The 22,559-nt window shown below is 46.9% G+C and overlaps 1 protein-coding gene across 1 annotated transcript in view; it reads left to right on the top strand.

Moving 5' to 3' along the window:
• The window catches only part of SLAIN1 (SLAIN motif family member 1), a 217,842-nt gene that overhangs the window by 1,839 nt on the left and 193,444 nt on the right, over nucleotides 1-22,559 (top strand). The window contains exon 2 of the mRNA XM_006033357.2: nucleotides 18,173-18,242. Within this exon, the coding sequence (XP_006033419.1) occupies nucleotides 18,203-18,242 (40 nt within the window). The 5' untranslated portion in view covers nucleotides 18,173-18,202. The remainder of the gene's footprint in view (nucleotides 1-18,172; nucleotides 18,243-22,559) is intronic.

Raw genomic sequence — 22,559 nt, 5'->3', positions numbered from 1 at the left:
GCTGCACCCAAAGTTTAAAACCAACTTCCTGGCAGTAGCAGTAGCATTTCTAGTCAGGCAGTTGCTTAGGGAGTCACCTGACTTCATTGCTTATAACTTACCTGACTCCTTCTAAACTCTTCATTCCACAAGTCTTAATGACCCTCTCCTCTTTTAATGGTCTTAATGTTTCACCAATCAAGTTACCCTTTGTTCTGCAAATATGATGTCTGTTATCTGCTCCTGGTAACAAAGCTCCTATTTCACAGCCCTTCAGACTGGTTTTAACTCATTCTGATGAAATTTATCTTTGTTTTTGGTTCAATATTAAACTGAATAATACAGCCCTAGGCCCCTAACATATTAGAAACCTTCTAGTTTATTTTTAACTTGAGAAAAATATATGTTGTATTATATGTGATGATGAACCTCACCACCTGCACCCCTCCTTTTCATAGTTCTAGATTTGCCCATGGCATTGAAGTAGCACCTTTTGTTTAGAGTGCCAATGGACAGTATAGAATTCATTAAGGAGAAATATCTCCCCTTATATTGCTCCATCCTTCCAAATGACCCAGCTTGGATGCGAGAGTGGTACCACTGTTGCTTTTGGTGGGAGGAGTAGGCTTTTGTGTTTGAGGGTGATGTGCAGACAATTGTTTGTCTTCAATCAAGAAGTGAAAGAATGGAAAACCTAAACTGTCAGGAAATGGAAAACTTAAACCATCATAGAAGGCCTAACAACATTTGAATAGAGGTTTAACTAGTAAAGCCAATAGCTTCATGTGATTTCAAATCATAGGACGTCCATAATGTTTAAATTCTAACCCTGGAGCCATCTAGCAAGCGATCTCTAAGTGAGTCTAAAAATACACTAATAGGTTCAAATAATAGACTGCTTCTATTGTTTAATTTCTAATACTTGAAAACATCAGACAAAAGGCCTGGAAATCTGAATATGATGAAAAATCTTGATTAGGTTGAAACAAAGTTTAGATATGAGTGTAGTTACTTCTTAGTGGGTGTGTCTACACATGTGCTTTAATGTGCATTAGCCTATTTTATTGCACATTAAAGAATCACAAAAATGTGCTTTTAGCTAGTGCACAGTACAGTAGGGAAATGCAGAGGTTTTTAGTACCTCACAATGGAGTGTGCTTGTAGATGTGATGGAAGACTGTTCCGACGCTCTATAATTAAAGTGCATCAGAGCACACTCAATTAATCAAGTCTGCTGGAATGCGCTAATTAGCGCACTTCAGCCAGTTTCTATGTCATGCTTCAAAATGGCAGGCAGGGGCACTTTAACTAAAGCTCATTTGACAAGCTTTAGTTAAAGTGCCCCCACTGCCATTTTGAAGCACAGGGATGCTGATACATGAGATGTTCTGGGCACTTTTAATTAGAGTGGTTCTTAGAGATGCTCTAATTAAAGCATCCCCTTTTACCCCCAGAGCATGTCACGTAGGGTTGCCAACTCTCCAGGTTTACCCTGGAGTCTCCAGGAATTAGATATAAACTTCTAGGAGACTACTGAGAATCACCCAGGAGATAAATGAAAGGGCATTCATTAAAGTAAATATTAAAATTTGAATCCAATTTATACAGTAGTCCAGTGGGATTTTGCCTTACTGATGTAAAGTCTGTGCACCGTAATCTGCAACTAATACATGTAAGCACGTGGGCACATTCATGTTCTGTGTCAGACGCACAGCATTCCGGAAACCTCCTAGAATAGATTCAAACAGAGTTGGCAACCCTAAGCAGGTGTAAAAACACCCAGAGGTGCTAGATTCAATGTGCATTACTTAAAATGCATTAATGAATGTGTAGACATGCCCACTGTCTTGCACATGTAACCTCTATTATTTTTAGAGAAAGAGAAAAAATAAAATAGATGGTGGCAAAGTTTTTAAAATGCATTAGTGAAAGATACAATGTTGGAAGTATTTGATTCTAGACTGAAGTAAGTATTAGAAAATGTCTTATTTGGAACTATCTTGCACTAGCAAAGTATTGACTAGACCAGTGGTTCTCAACCTTTCTTGTACTGTGTCATGGGGTGGGGTCCCTAGGGATGGCTGTGATGCTCCTAGGGCCCTGTGACCTTGCCAGCTTCACCATATAGGTGCCTTCTATTCTCTCCTGCCATGTCTTGATGGTTAAGATAATAGATGGTAGATAGGGAGGCTGTCCTCCAGGTGCTATGCAGTCATGGTCCTGGTGGACCCCACTAAACTGTGTTGGTTCTTAGACCCCTTGCTAAGTCCCCCTCTAAGTGCTTTGCGGGACACCCCAAGCCTTATGGGATAGATGCATAACTCCAAAACCACCCCTTTATCATGCCCTGCCTCACAGATGGTATGTAGACATTGTCTCCCATGATGAGGCCTCAATTTAGTTTGGCCTCAGTAACTGCGCCCTCTGGTGCTGGGGTCTCTTCACTCCCTGTTGCTGCACTCTCTGGTCCTGGGGTCTGCTTAACCCCTGTTGCTGCATTCTCAGGTGCTGGGGTCTGCTTAACCCCTGTTGCTGCATTCTCTGGAGCCAGGGCTCTGCACCGTAGTGTGCTGCAATGAGGCCTCCTCCTCCCCAATAGCCTCAGTCTGGCCCACCAGATTAAAAGCAACAACATCAATATGAGCCCATGGGCTATAACAGAACAGCAACCATAACCCTAGATACTTTAGTCTCACCACCAGCAGCACAGGCACCCACGTATCTCCATGGAGCTTTTTTTCATGAACTCCATTTCCCCTGACAGTTTCCAGGGCCCTAACTGCTTTCAGTCCCAGCCCTGGGGCTTATATGTGCCCAGGGTCCTGCCTTCTTCTGATCAGCTGACTGGGTGCAGGTGCAGACTAATTCGGGGTGCGGGTGCAGCCTATTCCCCTCATTAGCCTCCTGCCACAATAACCTGCACCTGTGGGGATTCTGCCTGGCTCCTAGGGCCCTCTCTCTATGTGGTTTCTGCCTATAAAGGAGCAGGCACCTTAGTGCCCTGTGACATACTGGGACCCATTTGTAAGGGTCAGTGGCCAATCCCAAGCCACAGCCCCCTGGCCCTGCCAGTGCCCCTCACTCTCAACCTATAGTCCTCTGCCTCCCTCAGTCATGCTGTTGCCCCTCACTCCCAACCCACAACCCCCTGCCCACCCCAGCCCTGCCAGTGGGGGCCCCCAGCTGTTTCCATTCTGCTCGGGCCAGAATGCAGTGGCTATGGCTCTGCTACAGCCTGTATGAGCTGGAGCCACAAGTCTGGCCCCAGCACGGCTGGAGGGAGGAGGAAGGGAGGCCTGTACCTCCCCGCTGTCCTGGGCTGGGGTTCCTATGGGGCACCAAGCAGACTGGTCATGGCCTTACCCACCCCCTGAACAGCATCTCCCAGCTGCCTCGCCTTTGTGAGTACAGGCACTGGCCTTGGTGCTGCTGGCCCAGCTCCCTGCTGTCCCTGAGGGACCACCCTCCTGCCCCCTTCCCCCACTAGAGTGGAAGGGGCCTTCCCCCACTCCCCCCTGCCCTCTACCTGTATCCAGCTGCTGGGATGCTCCCATGTCCCTGCCTGGCTGCATACCAGCCACATGAATGTATGCCTATGCATGTGAGCCTACTGCCTCCAATTGCCCCAAGTAGCTCCTTGCAGCCTGGAACGCTGCCAGCCTGCTAGGGGAAACCCATGTTTTCCCACATTTTTCTGGGACTTACTCTTGACTCTTTCAAATATTCTTGCAACCCCACTGTTGAGTTACAACCCACAGGTTGAGAAACACTGAACTAGATGATTACCAAAATTTTTTGCTTTGCTTTTCCTTTTGCGTGTTCAGATCCAATGGTGTGGTATATGTATTTCTCAAACTGCCTCTCTAAAGGACTTTTAAAAAAAACCTTTGTTTTTCTTAGTCCATCACAGCTACCTCCTCTGGGCCCTCAGCCTCTCCTGCTGTGTCTAGTCTATTCTGCAGTGAAAATCACCTATTTTTCTAATCACTTTCTTTCCATCTGCTTCCTCATCACAATTAAACTCCTTGTTTGATATCATATGCTGTAACTGAAAGTGAAAGTAATATAGTCAATTAAACATAAAATAAAAAGGTTTTAAAAATGAGAACTTAAATCTAGATCCTAAGGAATAGAGACGCTTTCTTGCTATGGCAAATATGACTTGATATAGAAAAATGTGAACCTGACAGAAAATACCTCAAACCCTTTTCTGCTGGAGCACCCAACCCAGCCCAGCCCTGAGCTGGAAAGCATGCTGGGGGACTGTGATTTAACTTGAACTAGGAAGGGGTCTGAAACAGCAGTTTCATAAACTGGTTTGACCCAAATCAGTTGAGTCTGATACTACATTGAACCAGGTTTATCTTAAACTAGCTTCAGCCATTTTGAAACTGTTTTATGTGCACTGGACTTCTGTTCTGTTACAGGTTTAAACCAGTTTCTGATGACTTTAACCGGTTTATGTGTAACTTCTGCCTTTTGTGTAACTTCAGTCAATTCATAAAACTAATGGAAGGGTGCTTTGAGTCCAAAAAGCTTTGAGAACCACTGCTTTTAGTGTATGGACAAGTGTTCATTTCTACTGGTGGTAATTTCCCAAACATTTCCACTGCTGGAAATCTGTCTGGGAATTGGAGCAGTACAGGTGTTCCAGCCTGCAGCTACCCTCTTTTACCTGCTCCCTGCACCTTCCTCAGACTGCAGTGCTCCTGGTTTGGGGAAGGCATGGGGAGCAGCAGCTGCTCCATTTCCCCTGGTCTCTGGCAGGGGAGTAAAACGGTGGGAAAAGATTCCCAGTGCCTTCCCTGGGCTGGGGTTATCCTGTTCTGGGCAAGTGCAGGAAACATTGCCCCATTGCTCCCTCCCTTCATGGAGACAGTGCATCCCTGAAACCAGGGACACCCCAGTTTGGGGGATGGGTGGGGAGTATGTTTCCTCTCTGGGACAAACTGAATGAATACCAGTACACTGACTATTTCTGCTGAGAGAGCAACAGTTCTCTCAGTAAAAAGGTAGTGCCTATACATGGGCTAAGGGACCTCCCTGCTCTGCCTTCTATCTGACATGGCCAGTGTCATGGAACTGTTTCTAAGTTCCGGTTTCACTGGAACTGCATTCCTTTTTGTTTTTGAAATGCTGGTGTTTTGCCTATTGGGTTGTTTTGCTCTGCTCTTGACAGCTGATTGGAAACACCTGTCAATTATCTGAAATGTACATTCTTGCAAAATTGCAGTTTCTGAGAGAGAGGCTCTCTTGTTTATTTCCTTACTGACTTGGGATATCTCATTATCACTTTCTTGCTTTCCTTTCTTTTTTTCTTGGTCACACTAGCGGTACTACCCAACCTTTATATTTACATCTAAAATTGCTAAAAGTTTGGTTAAGAAAGTTTAGCAAAAGCACACAGTTCAAGTATAACAATTCATAAATCTACAGAAGATTATGCAATATTAATCAACAGGGCTAGGGACAGACATTACACAGAAACCAGTTTAAGTGATCAGAAACTGGTTTAAACCTGTAACAGAACATAAATTCAGTGCACATAAGCCAGTTTCAAAATGGCTGAAACTGGTTTAAGATAAACCCGGTTGAATGTAGTATATCAGACTTAACTGATTTAGGTCAAACTGGTTTATGCAATGTATGTCCCAGACTGCTTCCTCAGAGTCCCCTGACATCCCAGATGCTTTGCAGCCCTGGACTGAGCTGTGCTGTCTGCTTCAGAGAGCAGGGTTGGCCCTGCCCCTCTACTCCATAGGCAGAGCTCTGGCAGAGGCTGCAGGCACAACAGGGTCTGCCTGGTTTCCCCCTCCCCAGCCCACCCTCACTGCTCAAGCAGGGATCTCCCGCCTCCCCACTGCACGGACCACAGCCCTATGGACCCTAGGCATGTGGTATGCTAGCTAATGCTGAGAGGGTGTGTGTGTGTGTGTGTGTGTGTCTCTCTCTCTCTCTCTCTCTCTCTCTCTCTCTCTCTCTCTCTCCAATTTCACTGGGACAGGCAAACAACACAGTATATGCTTAGGCTTTTTGGAGCTAATCAGCAGGTCAGCTGGTAATGTCCCTCCATTCCTTCCTTGGAAAAAGCTGTTTAAGAAGAATGTGAACTAATGAGAGAGGCTTCTGTTTTGTTGCTGGGCTGATAAATGCTGTGTTATCAGCTCCCTGCTGGCTCCCTCACCCGTCAGGTTTGCAAACAGTATGAAGAAGCAGGGAGCGGGAGATTGAACAGCTCAGTATCATGAACAGGTGTGTGCACTGCACACACCCCCTTTTTTGCCTCAGAGTGCTATCCTGGGGCTGGGGTCTGTCAACACTCCTGCCCCTTGAGCAGTAAGTTGGGAAAAGCCTGGGAATATGTAGGCAGAGTGGGGGTTTAAACCCCTCTCTAATCAGAGCATCCTGCTGGGGCCTGGCCACGCACCCCCTCAGCTTAGCATTGTGGAAGGGAAGGGAAGAAGGGAAAGGAAGGGAAGGGAAGGGAAAGGAAGGGAGGGCTGCTCTAGTGCCCCCCTGGCTTCTAGCCTGAGACACTGCATGCATGTGCCTACATTTCTTTAGTCTAGAGGGAATGTCTATACTGTTGCAAACTAATTCAATTTAGGCAGGTTAGACTAACCTACAAAGATTGAATCAATTCAGGCTCAGGCTTTTTGAATGTCTGTCCCTAGCCTATCAATACAACTGAGGCTACAACATACACACATGGACTTTATATACATTTTAATTTTGTTGTTCATCAATTATTTATTGGTAATTAAACTTTAGGCTAAGGCCTTCTTGCCTTCCCTAAATTTTAGATGTTACCATTTCCTTATGCATGTTAATTTAAATACTGTGTTAAATGTGACATTTTTAGCCCTGGCAGAGTTCAGGCTGTACTCATTTAAAATGGATGCTGGGCCTTCTGCTTCAGATGTGCTTCTACAGCATTGCTTTCACCCATGAAAAGACAAGACTGGCAATCAAGGGCCACAACCCAAAGGGGAGGAGAGTTCAGGATGAGTGGTTGCTCCTCAAGGGAGTAATCCTGGATGCACAAGTAAAGTCTATCCTCTCTCGGAGGAAAGGCAGCAAAAGGGAACTAGGGGACCTCCTGCATCTTAAAAGGAGATGAAGGACTGGAATCGCCACCAAGGAGGAATACTCTGATATGGTCTGGACCTGCAGAGAGTAAACTAGGAAAGCCAAGGCTGCAATGGAACTCCAGCTAGCTACAAATATCACGGACAATAAAAAGTCCTTTTTTAGATATGTGGGGAGCTGGAGGAAAAGCAAGGGCAACATTGGACCCCTGCTAAACCAGATGGGACAACTGACAACCAATGCCCAGGAAAAAGCAAATTTGCTAAATGGGTACTTTGCATCAGGTTTTCACCAGTCCCATGGGACGCTCCTGCCCACCGGGGGACAGGGAAGCCCAGGTGAGGGAGATTCCTTACCCTCCATCAAAGCTGACCTCATGAAGGAACACTTTGTCAGGTTGGATACCTTCAAGTCAGCTGGCCCTGATGATTTACACCCAAGGGTACTCAAGGAGCTGGCAAGCATCATAGCTCAGCCCCTGGCATGGATCTTTGAGAGCTCCTGGTGCTCTGCTGAAGTCCCCAAAGATTGGAAGAAGGCCAATGTGGTGCCTATCTTCAAGAAGGGGAGGAAAGTAGATCTAGCAAACTACAGGCCCATCAGCCTGACTTCTATCCTGCGGAAGGTCTTGGAAGAGATTATCAAAGAGGCCATCCTTAACAGACTGGACGATGGCAACATCCTGAGGGATACCCAGCATGGCTTTGTTGTAGATAGGTCTTGCTTGACCAATCTCATTTCTTTTTATGACCAGGTGACTTATCACCTGGACAAGGGACAAGAGATTGATGTCATATATCTTGACTTTAAAAAAAGCCTTCGATCTGGTATCCCATGATCACCTCTTGGCAAAACTGGCTAACTGTGACCTTGACCTCACCATGATCCACTGGCTGGGGAATTGGCTCCGTGGTAGGACCCAGAGGGTGGTGGTTGACGGAAGTCGATCATCGTGGTACGCTATGACCAGTGGGGTCCCTCAAGGCTCAGTACTAGGGCTTATTCTTTTTAACATCTTCATCAAAGATGTAGATATTGGTGTCAGAAGCAGACTGGCCAAGTTCGCCCATGACACCAAACTCAGGTAAAGCATCCACACCTGGGGACAGGAGGGTGATTCAGGCAGATCTTGACAGGCTCATGAAATGGGTGGATGAGAACGTGATGGTGTTTAACACCGAAAAATGCAAGGTTCTCCACCTTGGGAGGAAAAACCTGCAGCATGCTTATAGGCTCGGCAGTGCTACGCTGGTTAGCACTACAGATGAAAGAGACTTGGGTCATGATTGATCACAAGATGAACATGAGCCTTCAGTGTGATGCTGCAGCCAGTAAAGTGAGCAAAACGCTGGCTTGCATCCATAGATGCTTCTCAAGCAAATCCCAGGACATCATTCTCCTGTTGTACTCGCCCTTTGTGAGGCCGCAGCTGGAGTACTGTGTCCAGTTTTGCACTCCACAATTCAAAAAGGATGTGGAGAAGCTTGAGAGAGTGCAGAGAAGAGCCACGCACATGATCAGAGGTCAGGAAAACAGACCTTATAAAGAGAGGATGAGAGTCATGGTACTCTTCAGCCTGGAAAAGCGCAGGCTCAGGGGCGATCTGGTGGCCACCTGTAAGTTTATCAGGGGTGTTCACCAGGATCTGGGGGAACATCTGTTCACCAGAGCGCCCCAAGGGATGACAAGATTGAATGGTCACAAACTCCACCGAGAGAGATTCAGGCTGGACATAAGGAAGAACTTCTTTACTGTCGAAGCCTCCAAGGTTTGGAATAGACTGCCGCCGGCGGTGTTTCAAGCACTCACTTTGAACACCTTCAAGACACATTTGTAGGTAACCCGGGCGGTACTCCAAAAGGTACCCCCTCTCCAGTTGAAGGGATCAGAGCAGGTACACAAGCGCTGCGGGAGTGTTTTCCCCAAAGGACGGTGAGTTCGTGCCCGGTGCGCTTGTGCCAATAAACACACAGGGGTGAAGGATCCAACTTAAACTTTATTTCTGCGCAGAAAGTGATGCTTGGCAATCGTTCGCAAAGCAAGCACCCACACCCCAGTGGGCATCTGCCTTATATAGCTACGTAACAGGTTAAACTTGCTGATGTGATGAAATGTGTAGCAAGCCCAGCAAGTAACCCCCCTTCCAGCTCCCCCCCCCAAGTAACCCCCCTTCCAGCTCCGGAACTTTGTTGATACAGCTTTTCCTCTAGCGAGGCCAGCAATTAAACAACTAAGCAACAAGCGATCTCCCCCAGCCTAAACAACCTACTGTATGCCCTGGGTTAGATAAAATACTTTTTCAAAACATACAAAGCTGTTCCTGAAGTAGAAAATGCATAGTAAAAGTTCAGGGGATCTCTGCTGGACATGGCTTCCTGGCTGTCCGTAGGGGTTTAGCCAGGTGCCCCTGAAACAAGGGGTGCTTATCAGGAGCTGTAGGGATTCTCCTCCCCCTATAGAGCACAGCCAGATCAGCACTGGGGACGTAACCATATACCTTTTTAATGAGGGAACATAACAGGCATAATCGGGGGGGGGGGGTATAGAGGACACCACAATGCCCCAAGGGGCAGGATTCAACAAAGTTTAGACACTTACAATCATTGGCAAAAGACAGGGTTAACAAAATATAAAACACAAAACACAAACAACAGAGCAAACAATACTGGTTGGGGAAATATAAAAAAGTCACAAAATACAAAATATCAAAGGACAAAGGAACAGAGGGCCTGGGTCACCTGGAGAAAGGGGGAAAACACAATGGCTCCTGTCTACTGCAAGAAGAATTTCTCTTTGTTAGCTCACTCACCCCAAGTCACCAAAACTGAGATTTGAACTAAGATCTCCTACATAACAGGCAAGAACACTGCCACACAGCTACCATTGCTGGTAGTACACTAAGCTGCTAGGGATCTTGACCTTCCTGGAGCCCCAGCCTCATGTCAAGGTGCCTGGCCTCTGATTGGAGGAGCTGGAAGCCAAGCTGGGAACCCCTCAGGTCACTGCTCAGATCCTCCTGCTGGCCACAGCCTCTTGTAGGGGATCCTGGAGTCCAGCAGGACGCCTCTCCTGCCAGCCACACACCATGCTGCTGAGGGTCCCACTGCTGCCTGCAGGTCCTGCTCCTTCAGGCTCTTCTGGGGCAACTGCTTCCGCCCCACTGGCTCAGCTCTTCGAAGCTCCTTCCTCATAGTCCCTCCCTGGTTTCTCCTAAGTCAGCCGTGCTGTCCCTTTTATCCCCCTCCAGGTGACCCAAGGGGCCAATCAGGGGACATGAGGGGTGAATCTCTGGGCCTGATTGGTGAGGAAAGGGAATCCCAAGTCCTCCAATTGTCTTTTACCCCTTCAAAACCCCTGGACCAAATCATTACCAGATTGGTGAGGAAAGGGAATCCCAAGCCCTCCAGTCATCTTTCGCCCTTTCAAAACCCCTGGGCTAGGTCACTGCCAGTCAGCCCGTCACATGTATATTTATCTTGCTGGGATCCTACGATCCCTGCGGACTTCCTGCCCCTGGGGCAGGGGGCTGGACTTGATGATCCTCTAGGGCCCCTTCTAGCCCGAGTGTCTATGAAATCTATGAAATAGTTGTTAGAAGACTATCCTGGGAAACTGGAGTTGACGGTGTGAATCCCCTTATGGTAAGGGACACCTAGAACCCAGATCACCTAGTTTTTTGGGCAAATACTCTTACCACTAGTGTATTTGGCAAAAGGTGGGCATTTTCTCTTCTGCATTATATATTGAGCTGCGTGTGTGTTCAGCATCAGATTGTTAGGCATGCTCTGACCTTGTCTAAGGAAGTAAGGATTTAGGTAGAGTTTAGGCCCATCTCAATCAATACTGATCTAGAATGTAATGGAAATAAGGCACCAGCATCCTGGATGGCTGATCTGTTTTGCTTCAGAGAATGTGCAGTAGATGAAGTGTAGAGGTCTTGGCATTTTTTCAGGCCAAAACGGAGCCACCTAATGAATCTAGGCACCTAAAGAATTTTACAGCTTCTGAATAGAGTAGGTTTGGATTGGTATTTAAACATGGGGTGTCAAAGATACAGCCCACAGGCTGGAGCTGGGTTGTGGAGCCATATCATCCAGACCCTGTTGCTGGATTCAGTGCCTATGGCACCCTACTCCAGCCAGTCTGGGACTGCAAGCACATGATGCACACTCCAGCTGGTCTGGGGCAGGCACTGTGTGCAGTGTGGGTCCTGGATTGGGCTCCATGTAGAGCAGAGTCTCAGACTTGCCAGACTGGGTGCTGGATCTGGCATATAAGGGAAGAAGGGGGACTCTGGGTTCCTTGCTGTTAGATCTGGCCCTTTCTCCAATGGATCTGGGACTGCACTGCAGGTGGCACCTGCTCCAGCCAGTCCTTAACCTGCACTGCATGTGGCATCTGCCCTGGATAGAGTGGACAGCAAATGTAGCTTACTCTCAGTCTAACCAGAGCAGGTGCCACATGTGGAGGAATCAGAGTGGTGAGGTTGAGTGCTGTGAGGGCTGAATATGGAATACAGGGGTCTGTTTTTACTATAAAAAATTACTATGTAGCTTGTACTGTTGCAGAGAACACCTCATAAATGTAAAACGCGTATGATGAATGGTGTACTCTCTGTCTGAGATTGCAGTAATAAACAAGGCCTATGATGTCAGCTGTCCCATTTGGTTTTAATCAAAGAATGCAATGCGGTGTTAACTCTGTCAACACTGTTAATAATTTCACTGATTATCAAAGAATGTAAGGAAGATCAAGGCAAGGTACAGACATTACACAACAACTGGCCTAAGTACTTGGAAATTGTTCTAAATCTGTAGCCATACAGAAGTTTGCACATAGAGGCTAAATACAGACAGTCAAAAAGCCTGAGGCTGAATCGGTTCAGTCTTTGCAGGTTAGTCTAAACTGCACAGATTAAATTGAAACAGAAGTGAACAGACATTTACCTTTGATTCAGGAAATGCAGCCATGTGCCTGCAGTGGCTCAGACCAGAGGCTGATGGGCACTAGAGCGTGGCTTTCTGGCATATAGCCAGTATGGGCTGTGTGTTCACTTCCTTTTCCCACTTCCCCCAAGGTCTCTGGGATTTGCAGTCCAAAATCACAACAGCAGGACTTTGTAGGTTTGCTCATCACTTCATAGTTTCATAGTTGGTAGGGTCAGAAGAGATCTGAGCAGATCATCAAGTCCAACCCCCTGCCATGGGCAGGAAAGAATGCTGGGGTCAAATGACCCCAGCTAGGTGATTGTCTAGCTTCCTTTTGAAGACCTCCAGGGTAGGAGCAGGCACCACTTCCCTTGGAAGTTGGTTCCAGATCCTAGCCACCTTGACTGTGAAGTAGTGCTTCCTGATGTCCTCTTCCTGCTTCCAGGTTCCTCTGGGATTTGTAGTCCACTGTTTTAGCCAGCAGTAAGTTAAAGTGGGGGAAGGAGTGTTTATCCCCCTTCCCTGGCTCCAAACCCCAGCCAGTGTTTGCCTGGGGGGGGGGCAGCCCCCACCCTGGAGACTGGCCTGCATTCACAGCTGGGTTTACCACCCCCCCAATCCCCTTGTCAGCTAGCCCCCACTGCTCCAGCTAGGGACCAGAGGGGTGGGGCTAGCCCTGCTTTCTTGAGCAGAGCCCAGCCCAGGGCTGAAAAACATGCAGGGGGACTGTGATTTAATTTGAACCAGGAAGGGGTCTGGGAAAGAAGTTTCATAAACTGCTTTGACCCAAATCAGTTAAGTCTGATACTTACTACATTCAGCCAGGTTTATCTTAAACTAGTTTCAGACATTTTGAAATTGGTTTATGTGCACTGAGCTTCTGTTCTGTTTCAGGTTTAAACCAGTTTCTGATGACTTAAACCAATTTGTTATTTCTGTCCCTAGCCAGACTGGTCTAAAAATGGCAGAACCCAGCCCAAGATAGACCTGGGTTGCTGCGCACTCAAAGTTAATCAATTTAGGTTAGACTAGTGAATTGAATTTCTGTAACAGATGCCCTAGTGATTCAAGTTAGATCATTGTCTTCTAACATCTCAGGTTCCTTTGTAGGCCCCACAACCCTCCCTCCTCTGACAGGGAAATGCATTAGCACTTAGCCTGAACTTGGCTGCTTCAGCCAAGCACCCCCCAGGGCCCACCCCCAAGCTTTCCCAGAGCTGAGTCAGCACAGACCCTTTCCACAGCCCTGCCTCCTGCCTCCAGCCATTTGTCAGCTGCAGGTGGGAGGGGGGGAGGGCTGAAGGGAGGTATCTGTGTTCCCTGCATGAGCCCTGGGATTCGGTACCTGTGTCCCCAGGCCATGCCCCCACACCCCATCACAATGCACCCCATGATATACACACAGATCTGAAATGGAGCCCAGGAGAACCCCTGTGCTTGGGTGTAGTTCCACAGACTGCAACCATGGCTCCTGCATACCCACACAGCAGGTGGGCACAGTCCCATGGACTGCAGCCCTGGCTCCTGCACACCCAGCCATGCATGAGTGCAGACCCATGTACGGCAACTCTGGTTCCTGCACACCACATCTCAGTGGCCAGAGTCAGGCACCCTGCCACCCAGACCCCAGCATGCCGCCCCACCCCAGGCAGGAGCTGGTGTAGGCAACTTGTCTCTGGTGGTCAGGGTGGTAGGGGCAGCACATTGGGACGGGCCTGCATGGAGGCAACCCTGTGACCTCTGTGGCTCAGCCAGTGTCTGCAGGTACCTGGGCACCTGGGGTGCTGCATTTTTGGCTCGTAGCTACAGGGTCCCAGAGTACTAGGGCTAGGGGCATTGGGTGGGGGAGAATTGAGCATCCAAACGGGCAAGCAGACAGATGCTGCTGGAAACTTCAGGAGCAGGCAGGGAATGCATTGACATGGCAGGAGGTTGGGGATGTGCTCACTCATGCTTGTCAGCCAATCAGGAGTGGACCAGGCAGTTGGCTGTCCCTGGCATTCTCTGGTAGCCCATGGAGCTTGTGGGGCCTTCTGGGAAGTGTGCAAGAGTGCCCTCAACCTGCTGGCCTTAGCCAGTACAGGCAGACTGCATTTCCACCCCCACCTCCACCAAAGGGTGAACATATGTTCTGTTTGCTACTGATGTAACCTAGGCTGCTTACAGAAACCCATATAAGTTAGATTGATTCCTCCTCAGGCATTTTGAACATCTGTACCTGGCCCAAGGGGGTATCCTATTATACAGACCTGTTTATCCTAAACTCATGACAGAGCTATGAGCTAGAACGTAGAGGTTTTAACATCACCCATTGAGGTTTCAGGTGGTTTAATTTTTCTGAGGCGGAGGTCAGGTCCTAAAGTTTATATAAAAAAATATATCAAAAACTGTATTGAAAGATGCACCTCTATTAAATCCACTTCTTTAAAAAAGCTGGGCTTTCCCAAATGAAACATTGCTAGACCCGATTGGTTCTCAGACTTGCCAAAATGTCCTCATTCCTTCTGCTGTTCAGGAACTTGATAAGCAATATCAGTTAGCCATTTCCTCCTACATTAAAAAAAAAAAAAAGGGAACCAGACCCTTTCCTGTCATTTTGTTTCTCTGTGACCATAGCAATTTAGGAACCATAAAATATAGGGTAAAATTAGCTACTAACTCAAAATGTCTATTTGAAAACAGTTCTCTGAATTGCTCCTGGGAAATTTAGTGCCTCTCTCCTTAAAATATGTTGGCAGAATTCCAAAGGGTATTTCAGAAGTTATTGCAGAATCAATGAAATTCACTATAGCCTTGAGCATATTTTTACTGGGTGGGAACTAAATCATGCAAGCACATGTCCTGAACATTACATAGTGCCAGTGAGTGCTTTGTACCAACAAATAAACCAAAGGGAAGGGTTGTTGTTAAATGTTTTAGTATCAACATTCCAGAGCGTTAAACTGGCACACACAACTGAAATCTCACCACTGAATAAGGAATACAAAGATTTTTCAGGCTCATACATTTTGAGGGTTTTTTCAGATGCTTTATGAAAATATATGTTTGTTTAAAACTGGTTCTGGCTGCTTCAGTACATTAGGGATTTTAACTTTTCACTGCATGACTCTGCAGAGCTCAGTTACAAGGGTAAAACGGTAGCAAATGCAGTTCACCTTCTCAATTCTCATTTTCTTTAGTTTTAAATGCTCCGCAGTCAGAGCTGGTATTTTTGGAAAAAGAATGGAAGATGGAATGTCACACACCTCCACTCCAGATTAAAAAAAACCCCAGACTTGCTAGTTCCCTGACTCATGTCTGTCATTCTCATGCCCTTCTCTGCCCTGATCTTAATGAACAACATAATCTCACTTTTTATAAATGAATGCAATTATGTGTGCAGCTGAGAAAACCAGGAATGGTTCTGTTTTCAGGAGATGTCTCTGTCTGTCTTAGAGAACTATTTTCCCTGCTTTTTTGTAAATCTGAAGAGAATGCTTACAGGAACTGGTCATGAATTTCTAATAACACTTCTGTATTAATACTCATTAATCAGATAAACTGTTTTCTGGAAAAGTTCAGTTTTGATGAATTTCCTGACTTGGAAGATTTTTTCCCTGAAAAGAACCCTGACATTTTCCAAAAAATCTATTATTGACAACTAATAAAAAGTTTTATTTTAATAATATTTTGTTTAGAAATATTAGTCAATTTATTCTAGATTGCTAAAAATAAGTTAAAAAATAAAAGACTGACATCAGATTAATTTGGTTTCCTATAATAAACATGAAACATTTTGAAACACACACATTTTTTTTCCAGATTTTCAGCTTGCAAAAATATTAGAGAGAGCTTATGTCCTTTCTTATGTTCTCAGGAAAAAATGCCAGTCTCTTGAAAGTTCTTGCATGACAGAAAGCTGTTTTCCACTAAGCTGCAGGCCACTTGACCTGTGGAGCTTGACAGAAGGAAGGGCAAACCCATGAGCACTTCAAGCACCACCTCAAAATATAATGTCCTACTACTCTGGGGAGCCGGAGGAAAAGCAAGGGCAACATTGGACCCCTGTTAAACCAGATGGGACAACTGACAACTGATGCCCAGGAAAAAGCAAATTTGCTAAATGGGTAATTTGCATCAGCTTTTCACCAGTCCCATGGGACGCCCCTGCCCACTGGGGGCAGGGAGGCCCGGGTGAGGGAGATTCCTTGCCCTCCGTCAAAGCTGACCTCATAAAGGAACACCTTGACAGGCTGGATACCTTCAAATCAGCCGGCCCTGACGGTTTACACCCAAGGGTACTCAAGGAGCTGGCAAGCATCATAGCCTAGCTCCGGGCACGGATCTTTGAGAACTCCTGGTGCTCTGGTGAGGTGCCCAAAGATTGGAGGAGGCCAATGTGGTGTCTATCCTCAAGAAGGGGAGGAAAGTAGATCCAGCAAACTACAGGCCCATCAGCCTGACCTCTATCCTGAGGAAGGTCTTGGAAAAGATTATCAAAGAGGCCATCCTTAATAGACTAGCCGATGGCAATACCCTGAGGGATACCCAGCATGGGTTTGTTGCGGGTAGATCTTGCTTGACCAATCCCATTTCCTTTTATGACCAGGTGACCTATCACCTGGACAAGGGGCAAGAGATTGATGTCATATACCTTGACTTTAAAAAAGCTTTTGATCTGGTATCCCACGATCACCTCTTGGCAAAACTGGCTAACTGCAGCCTCGACCTCACCACGATCTGCTGGCTGGGGAATTGGCTCCGCAGTAGGACCCAGAGGGTGGTGGTTGATGGAAGTCAATCATTGTGGTGTGCTGTGACCAGTGGGGTCCCTCAAGGCTCTGTCCTTGGGCTTATACTTTTTAACATCTTCATCAAAGATGTAGATATTGGTGTCAGAAGCAGACTGGCCAATTTCACCGACAACACCAAACTCTGGGGTAAAGCATCCGCACCTGAGGACAGGAGGGTGATCCAGGCAGACCTTGACAGGCTCATAAAATGGGCGGATGAGAACGTGATGGTGTTTAACACTGAAAAATGCAAGGTTCTCCACCTTGGGAGGAAAAACCTGCAGCATGCACATAGGCTCAGCAGTACTACACTGGTTAGCACTACAGATGAAAGAGACTTGGGGGTCATGATTGACCACAAACTGAACATGAGCCTTCAGTGTGATGCTGTGGCTAGTCAAGTGGGCAAAACACTGGCCTGCATCCATAGATGTTTTTCAAGCAAATCCCAGCACGTCATTCTCCTGTTGTACTCACCATTGGTGAGGCTGCTGCTGGAGTACTGTGTCCAATTTTGGGCTCCACAATTCAAAAAGGATGTGGAGAAGCTTGAGAGAGTGCAGAGGAGAGCCACACACATGATCAGAGTTCAGGAAAACAGACCTTTTTGATGAGAGGGTGAGAGCCATGGGACTCATCAGCCTGGAAAAGCGCGGGCTCAAGAGCGATCTGGTGGCTATTTCTATTAATAGAAATATATTTCAAATAAAGAAATTGTAAGTGTATTTGCAAAAGCTAAATTTTTCAGATTTTTTTTATACACACACATTCATTTCCAAAGCTATCATAGTATTGAACAATTTAGACCCTACTGAAATCTCAGATTATGCAAGTCTTTTGGAATCTTTGAAACTTGAGATACTTCTTTTTCACTGTTTGCATGTTTGAAGAAACAGCAGGTGTGTTTTGAAAATCGAGTTGTTTGTGTTAAAACTTAGTAAAAGTCAGATAATGGGTGATGTTTCACTGCCCAGCACTTTCCCAGGTTTCTTGTTTTTAAAAAAATTGAATTTTCACTATTTTATGAATTTTATTTTAATTTTTATTGCTTATTTTATTTTATGAATATTCATTCATAAGGAATGAATTAAAATGGAAAATGTGAGGCCTTAGTGTCCAACACAACTCCCATTCGAATCAATGGACAACATTCCACTAATTTCAATGAGAGTCACTCAGATGGGATTTTTTTCTTTCAGATTTTAATAGAATCTGATTTCCTCTGTTACATTTTTACCAACTTGCATAGACATGTTCGTTAAGATGACAAACAACCTCATCTGACTTTGTGGCTGCACCTTAATCTCATGAGAATGTGTACATGTACACGCACGCACGCGCGTGCACACAGACACACAGATGCATATGTATATGTTTATGTTTATACATTTATGTTTCCTTTAGATCTCTCAGAAGGATTCATCACTGAATAAAATGTCAACGTACAGCATTCAAAAATCATCTAATCAAACCGGTAATGCTGCTGCTGTTTTATTTTCCTACTTTCAAAGCATTTAAACTATTGCAGAAACAATGAGTTCTTCTTATTGCATTTATGCAGTATATGATTGATTCAAGTGCTATTTAGCCCTGTTTATTCTCATTTAAACAGGGTCCCTTCCTCCCCATGACCATATTCTAAGAAGGGCAGACTAATTATTTGAACGGGCAATGCAAATGAGGATCCACTTGGGAGGCAGAAGTTGCAGAACTGTTTGATTTTTATCAGCACTCTTTCTGGCTGAAGGGCTGTGTATGCCAACATCACAAAAAGAAGGTGGTGATGAGGAGAGAGAAACAGCAGGGTCAGAGATGCTTCCTACTTGCTGGTGCCTGTGGTTACTATGGAGACTAAGGAGCAGCCCAGTGAGGGACACGGTGAGCAGCTGTTTAAGGAAGCAAAAGATCAGGCAATGGGCAAAGGATGTTTTACTGAGAGAGAGAAGAAAGGGCTGCTCCTTGGAACTTCATGGCTAAGTACAGACAGTCAAAAAGCCTGAGGCTGAATTGATTTGATCTTTGCAGGTTTTCTTAAACTGCATAGATAGATAGGGCTAGGGAAAATATGGCCCATGGGCCAGATCCAGCCTATGGAGGACTCTGTCCAGCCCGTGGTGGGTGCCTTGGTCCCACTTGGCCCAGGTGCCATCTGGCTTATGGTATGTCCTAGCACCCCCTGAGCACACCATGTGATTGGGGCAGCTCTGCAGCTACACTACCTTTCTAGGCAGCCCAGGTGGCAGCAGCTCCTTCTGGCTGCCGCCACTGCTGGCCCCAGCCCCGCGGTGCTGGCGGGGACCCATGCACATAGCCACGCCCCCAGCCTGCCCCATGTCCACTCTGGACTTGCCTACCCATGCTGAGCATTAGCAGCACTGGCAGCAGTTAGGCAGAAACTGCAGCTCAGCACAGGGGAAAAGCAGCCCCTTCTCCTGGCTGCTGCTGGGACCTTCTTGCTGTAGCTATCCGGAGCCCTGCCTGGGCTACCCTATGGCTCCTTTGTGCTGCCACTGTTGCCCCACTGGGTGGCCCAGAGGCATCAGTGTTAGTGACAGAGAGGAGCTACAGGACAGCCTGGGTGCAGGCTCCAGGTGGCTGCAGCAAGAAGGGCCTGGCAGCGGGGGAGGGGCGCTGCTGCTCAGCATGGGAGGGTGGTCCAGAGTGGGCATGGGGTGGGCTCCATGCGTAGGTCTTGGCTGGTTTGCTCTGGTTGGGTTGAGTCTGGAGCAGGCATAGGGTGGGGTCAGGGCTGGGGCTGTGAGCTGTTGGCGGTGGTGGGGAGGAGCTGCAGAGTGCATGAACTCTGGGCTATAGTGGGGTGGGGAGGTGCTGACCAGCTGGCGGGGGGTGTGCATGTGTGTGTGGATCCCCCTCCCCCCCCACCATATGCACACCCTCTCCCCCACACACAATCAAACCCCCCACAAACACCATACCCACTCATACCCTCCCCCACACCCTCCCCACAGCCCCTTCCTGCACACACACCCCACCATACCCCACCACACATACTTCCAGCCCAACTACACCCTACACACAATATACAAGAGTAAGCCTTTATTTTGAGCTATTATGCAATCACCTCTCTATATACTATGCAAACCCACACAAATAAGGGCAACAATACTTTTGGAAATATAATATATTATATTATAGTAGATGTTTGATTTTTAGTATATGATTTGGGGTTTTTTTGATTCAAAGATGGTAAATCCCTCTTCTCAAAAGAAGTACTTCCGGGGGCAAAGGAGGGACTTCTGGTGGCAAAAGTTGGCGGTTAGGGCACCAGGATTTCCAGCCCCAAGATGGCAACTGGGTGGGGCACCTGTCAAGGGGCAGACCTACTGTTGCGGGCCTCGACAGTTCACCAAAACTTGTTAAGCAGCCCTCCAGTCGAAATAATTGCCTTCCCCTGCTCTAGCACCCCCTGGCTCCTAGCCTGAGCCACTGCAGGAATGTGGCTGCATTTCCAGAATCAAAAGTGAATGTCTATTCACTTGCAAATCAGTTCAATCTAGGCAGATTAGACTAACCTGCAAAGATTGAATCAAGTCAGGCTAGGGCTTTTTGAATGTCTGTACTTTACCTGTGTGATAGGTTATTCTGGGGCAGGGAAAATTCTAAATCTTTCACACTGACAGTGTTTCACTTTGTGTAAATAAATATTCCCTGGGACAGAAGTGGCCAACCTGTGGCATTCATACTGGCCTCTGTGTGAGGCATATAGCAGAAAGAGAAGGGAGCACAGCAGCAGATAGGGCAGGGAGCAGAAAGCAGAGTAGCAAATTGGGAAAGGAGAGGAGATTGGAGTGGCACTTGGGGAGGGTCTAGGCTTAATCTGTGGTGCACCTACCTAAAAGGTTGGGTCCTACTGCCATTGGACATGGACTAGAAATCAGGACGCCTGTCCTTTCAGTAAGCATCCTATCACCAGCCTAAAAATATCTCGGATCCAATTTCTTTCTGATTCAGGGCAGGGATTTGAATCAAGATTTCCCACAATCACTGGCGATTTGTAGGGAGGGGGTGCATGTGCACCCCCTGATTGTGGTGGTGCACCCCCTATGAAAAGGTGCCGCCAATACTGTCAGCAGTGCCTGCAGGTGGTTGCCACTCACCACCACCCCCACTATCACTGACACCGCCGGCGGCATCTGCGGGTGGTCACCAACCCCTGGTGGGCACTCACCACCCTGCCCCCCTCACCCCGCTGCTGACAGCGCTGGCAGCATCTGCAGGAGCTCACCGCTTACTGCTGCTGTGTTCCCACTGTTGCCATGCACCCCTAGCTGCTGAGGGCATGTGTCATTCATGCCCACAACTTGGGTAAGAGTCTTAATTCACTGAGTTTCAGGAAATAAGTGAGTCTCCTTCAAGTCCTTCTGTTGACACTGTTCCACTTGGTATAAAATAATTAATGAGTCAGAATAAGGCCGGTAGTTAGGATTCTTGCTTGGGAGGTAGGACCTAGATTTTAGTCCCTCCTCAAGGGAAAGTGATGTTTTCTTTTAATATAAAGTGTAACAGTATCACAGGAAAGATGTAGAACTTTTATTACCCCAGCATACACTGTAGTCTGAGAGTAAGGGCACACTCCCAGGATATATGGGTTCTAAATCCCCTTAGGTGTAGAAGAGAATTAAATTTGGACGCTTTGTATCCTAGATGAATGCTCTAACCACTGACCTATTTGGCAAATGTGAATACTGCTGTGCCTCCATATGTTTTTCTCCCGGCTGGAACTCTGGCAAACTCTTTGAATAGTTTCAGGGCCATCAAAACTCCATTTTTTTCAGCTAATGGAAACTTTCCAGAAATAAAAAATCATTCTGATCTATACATTTTAGATACATGGGTTTGGATCTGAAGCAAAAAGTTTTCCCTGTATCTTCCCATCCCTTTTGCACTGCTCAAGGACTGCAAGAAAACTAGAGCAAAACATATACATTAAAACTGTAATACACTTAATTTGAATCTGGGATATATGGGAAAAGGGCTGTACCATGAGAATGGAGTCGTATTTGATTTAGAGCCATATTCTCTTTCACTTTTCTGTGCTTAATACCATTTGCTTAGCTCCATAAGTGCCAAAAACGTATGCAAATTTTAGTTTCTATTTCTATTTACATATCTGTGCTTCCCTTGTGTTTGCCTTCTGAATGGGATCAAAACTAAAGTCTCCACTTTGGGCATTTGCAGTATAATGTAACAAACGTGCACAGTTTCAGAGTGCTTTTAACATAGCTGATCCTGCAAAAATGTAACCCTTGACTGATGAAATATCAGATGGGGTGCTCTAAGGCCCCCTGGTTAACCTGGCTCTAAGATTAATTTTGGGCAATTCTGCCTGCATCCAATGCAGCTTTGTGAGCTGGTGAACATCAGCCCAGCCCTGCCTCTGGGGGTGTGACAGAGAGAAGACAGAAGGCCTCTGTCTTCTTCCCACACAGCATGGGAAGATGGGGGTGGGGGAAAGAAGCCCCCCCCATGCTTGCCCCCCCTCAGCTACTCCTGCTGGTGTCTGGGGTGCAACCAGGCCAGGCCCATGAGGTGGGGGTGCTCTGTTTCCACCCGTGCCCCAGCTCTGGGTATGGCAGCCTCTGCCACTGTCAAGAGGCTTGTGCAGGGGGAGGGAAGCACCCCCCCCCCCCCCCCTGTGGGCCTAGTTTAGCTTCCCCCAAGACCTCAGCAAAGGTAGTGGGGAGGGGACATGCACAGCAGTGGAGACTCCGTCCCTCCCCTCTCCTGCCCCAGTCACTACTGAGAGTTGCCAGCTTGGTGTGTGTGTGTG

The sequence above is a fragment of the Alligator sinensis genome, unplaced genomic scaffold (genome assembly GCF_000455745.1).
Source record: "Alligator sinensis unplaced genomic scaffold, ASM45574v1 scaffold1010_1, whole genome shotgun sequence".
Lineage (NCBI taxonomy): Eukaryota > Metazoa > Chordata > Crocodylia > Alligatoridae > Alligator > Alligator sinensis.
This window is presented reverse-complemented; position numbering and strand designations above follow the sequence as displayed.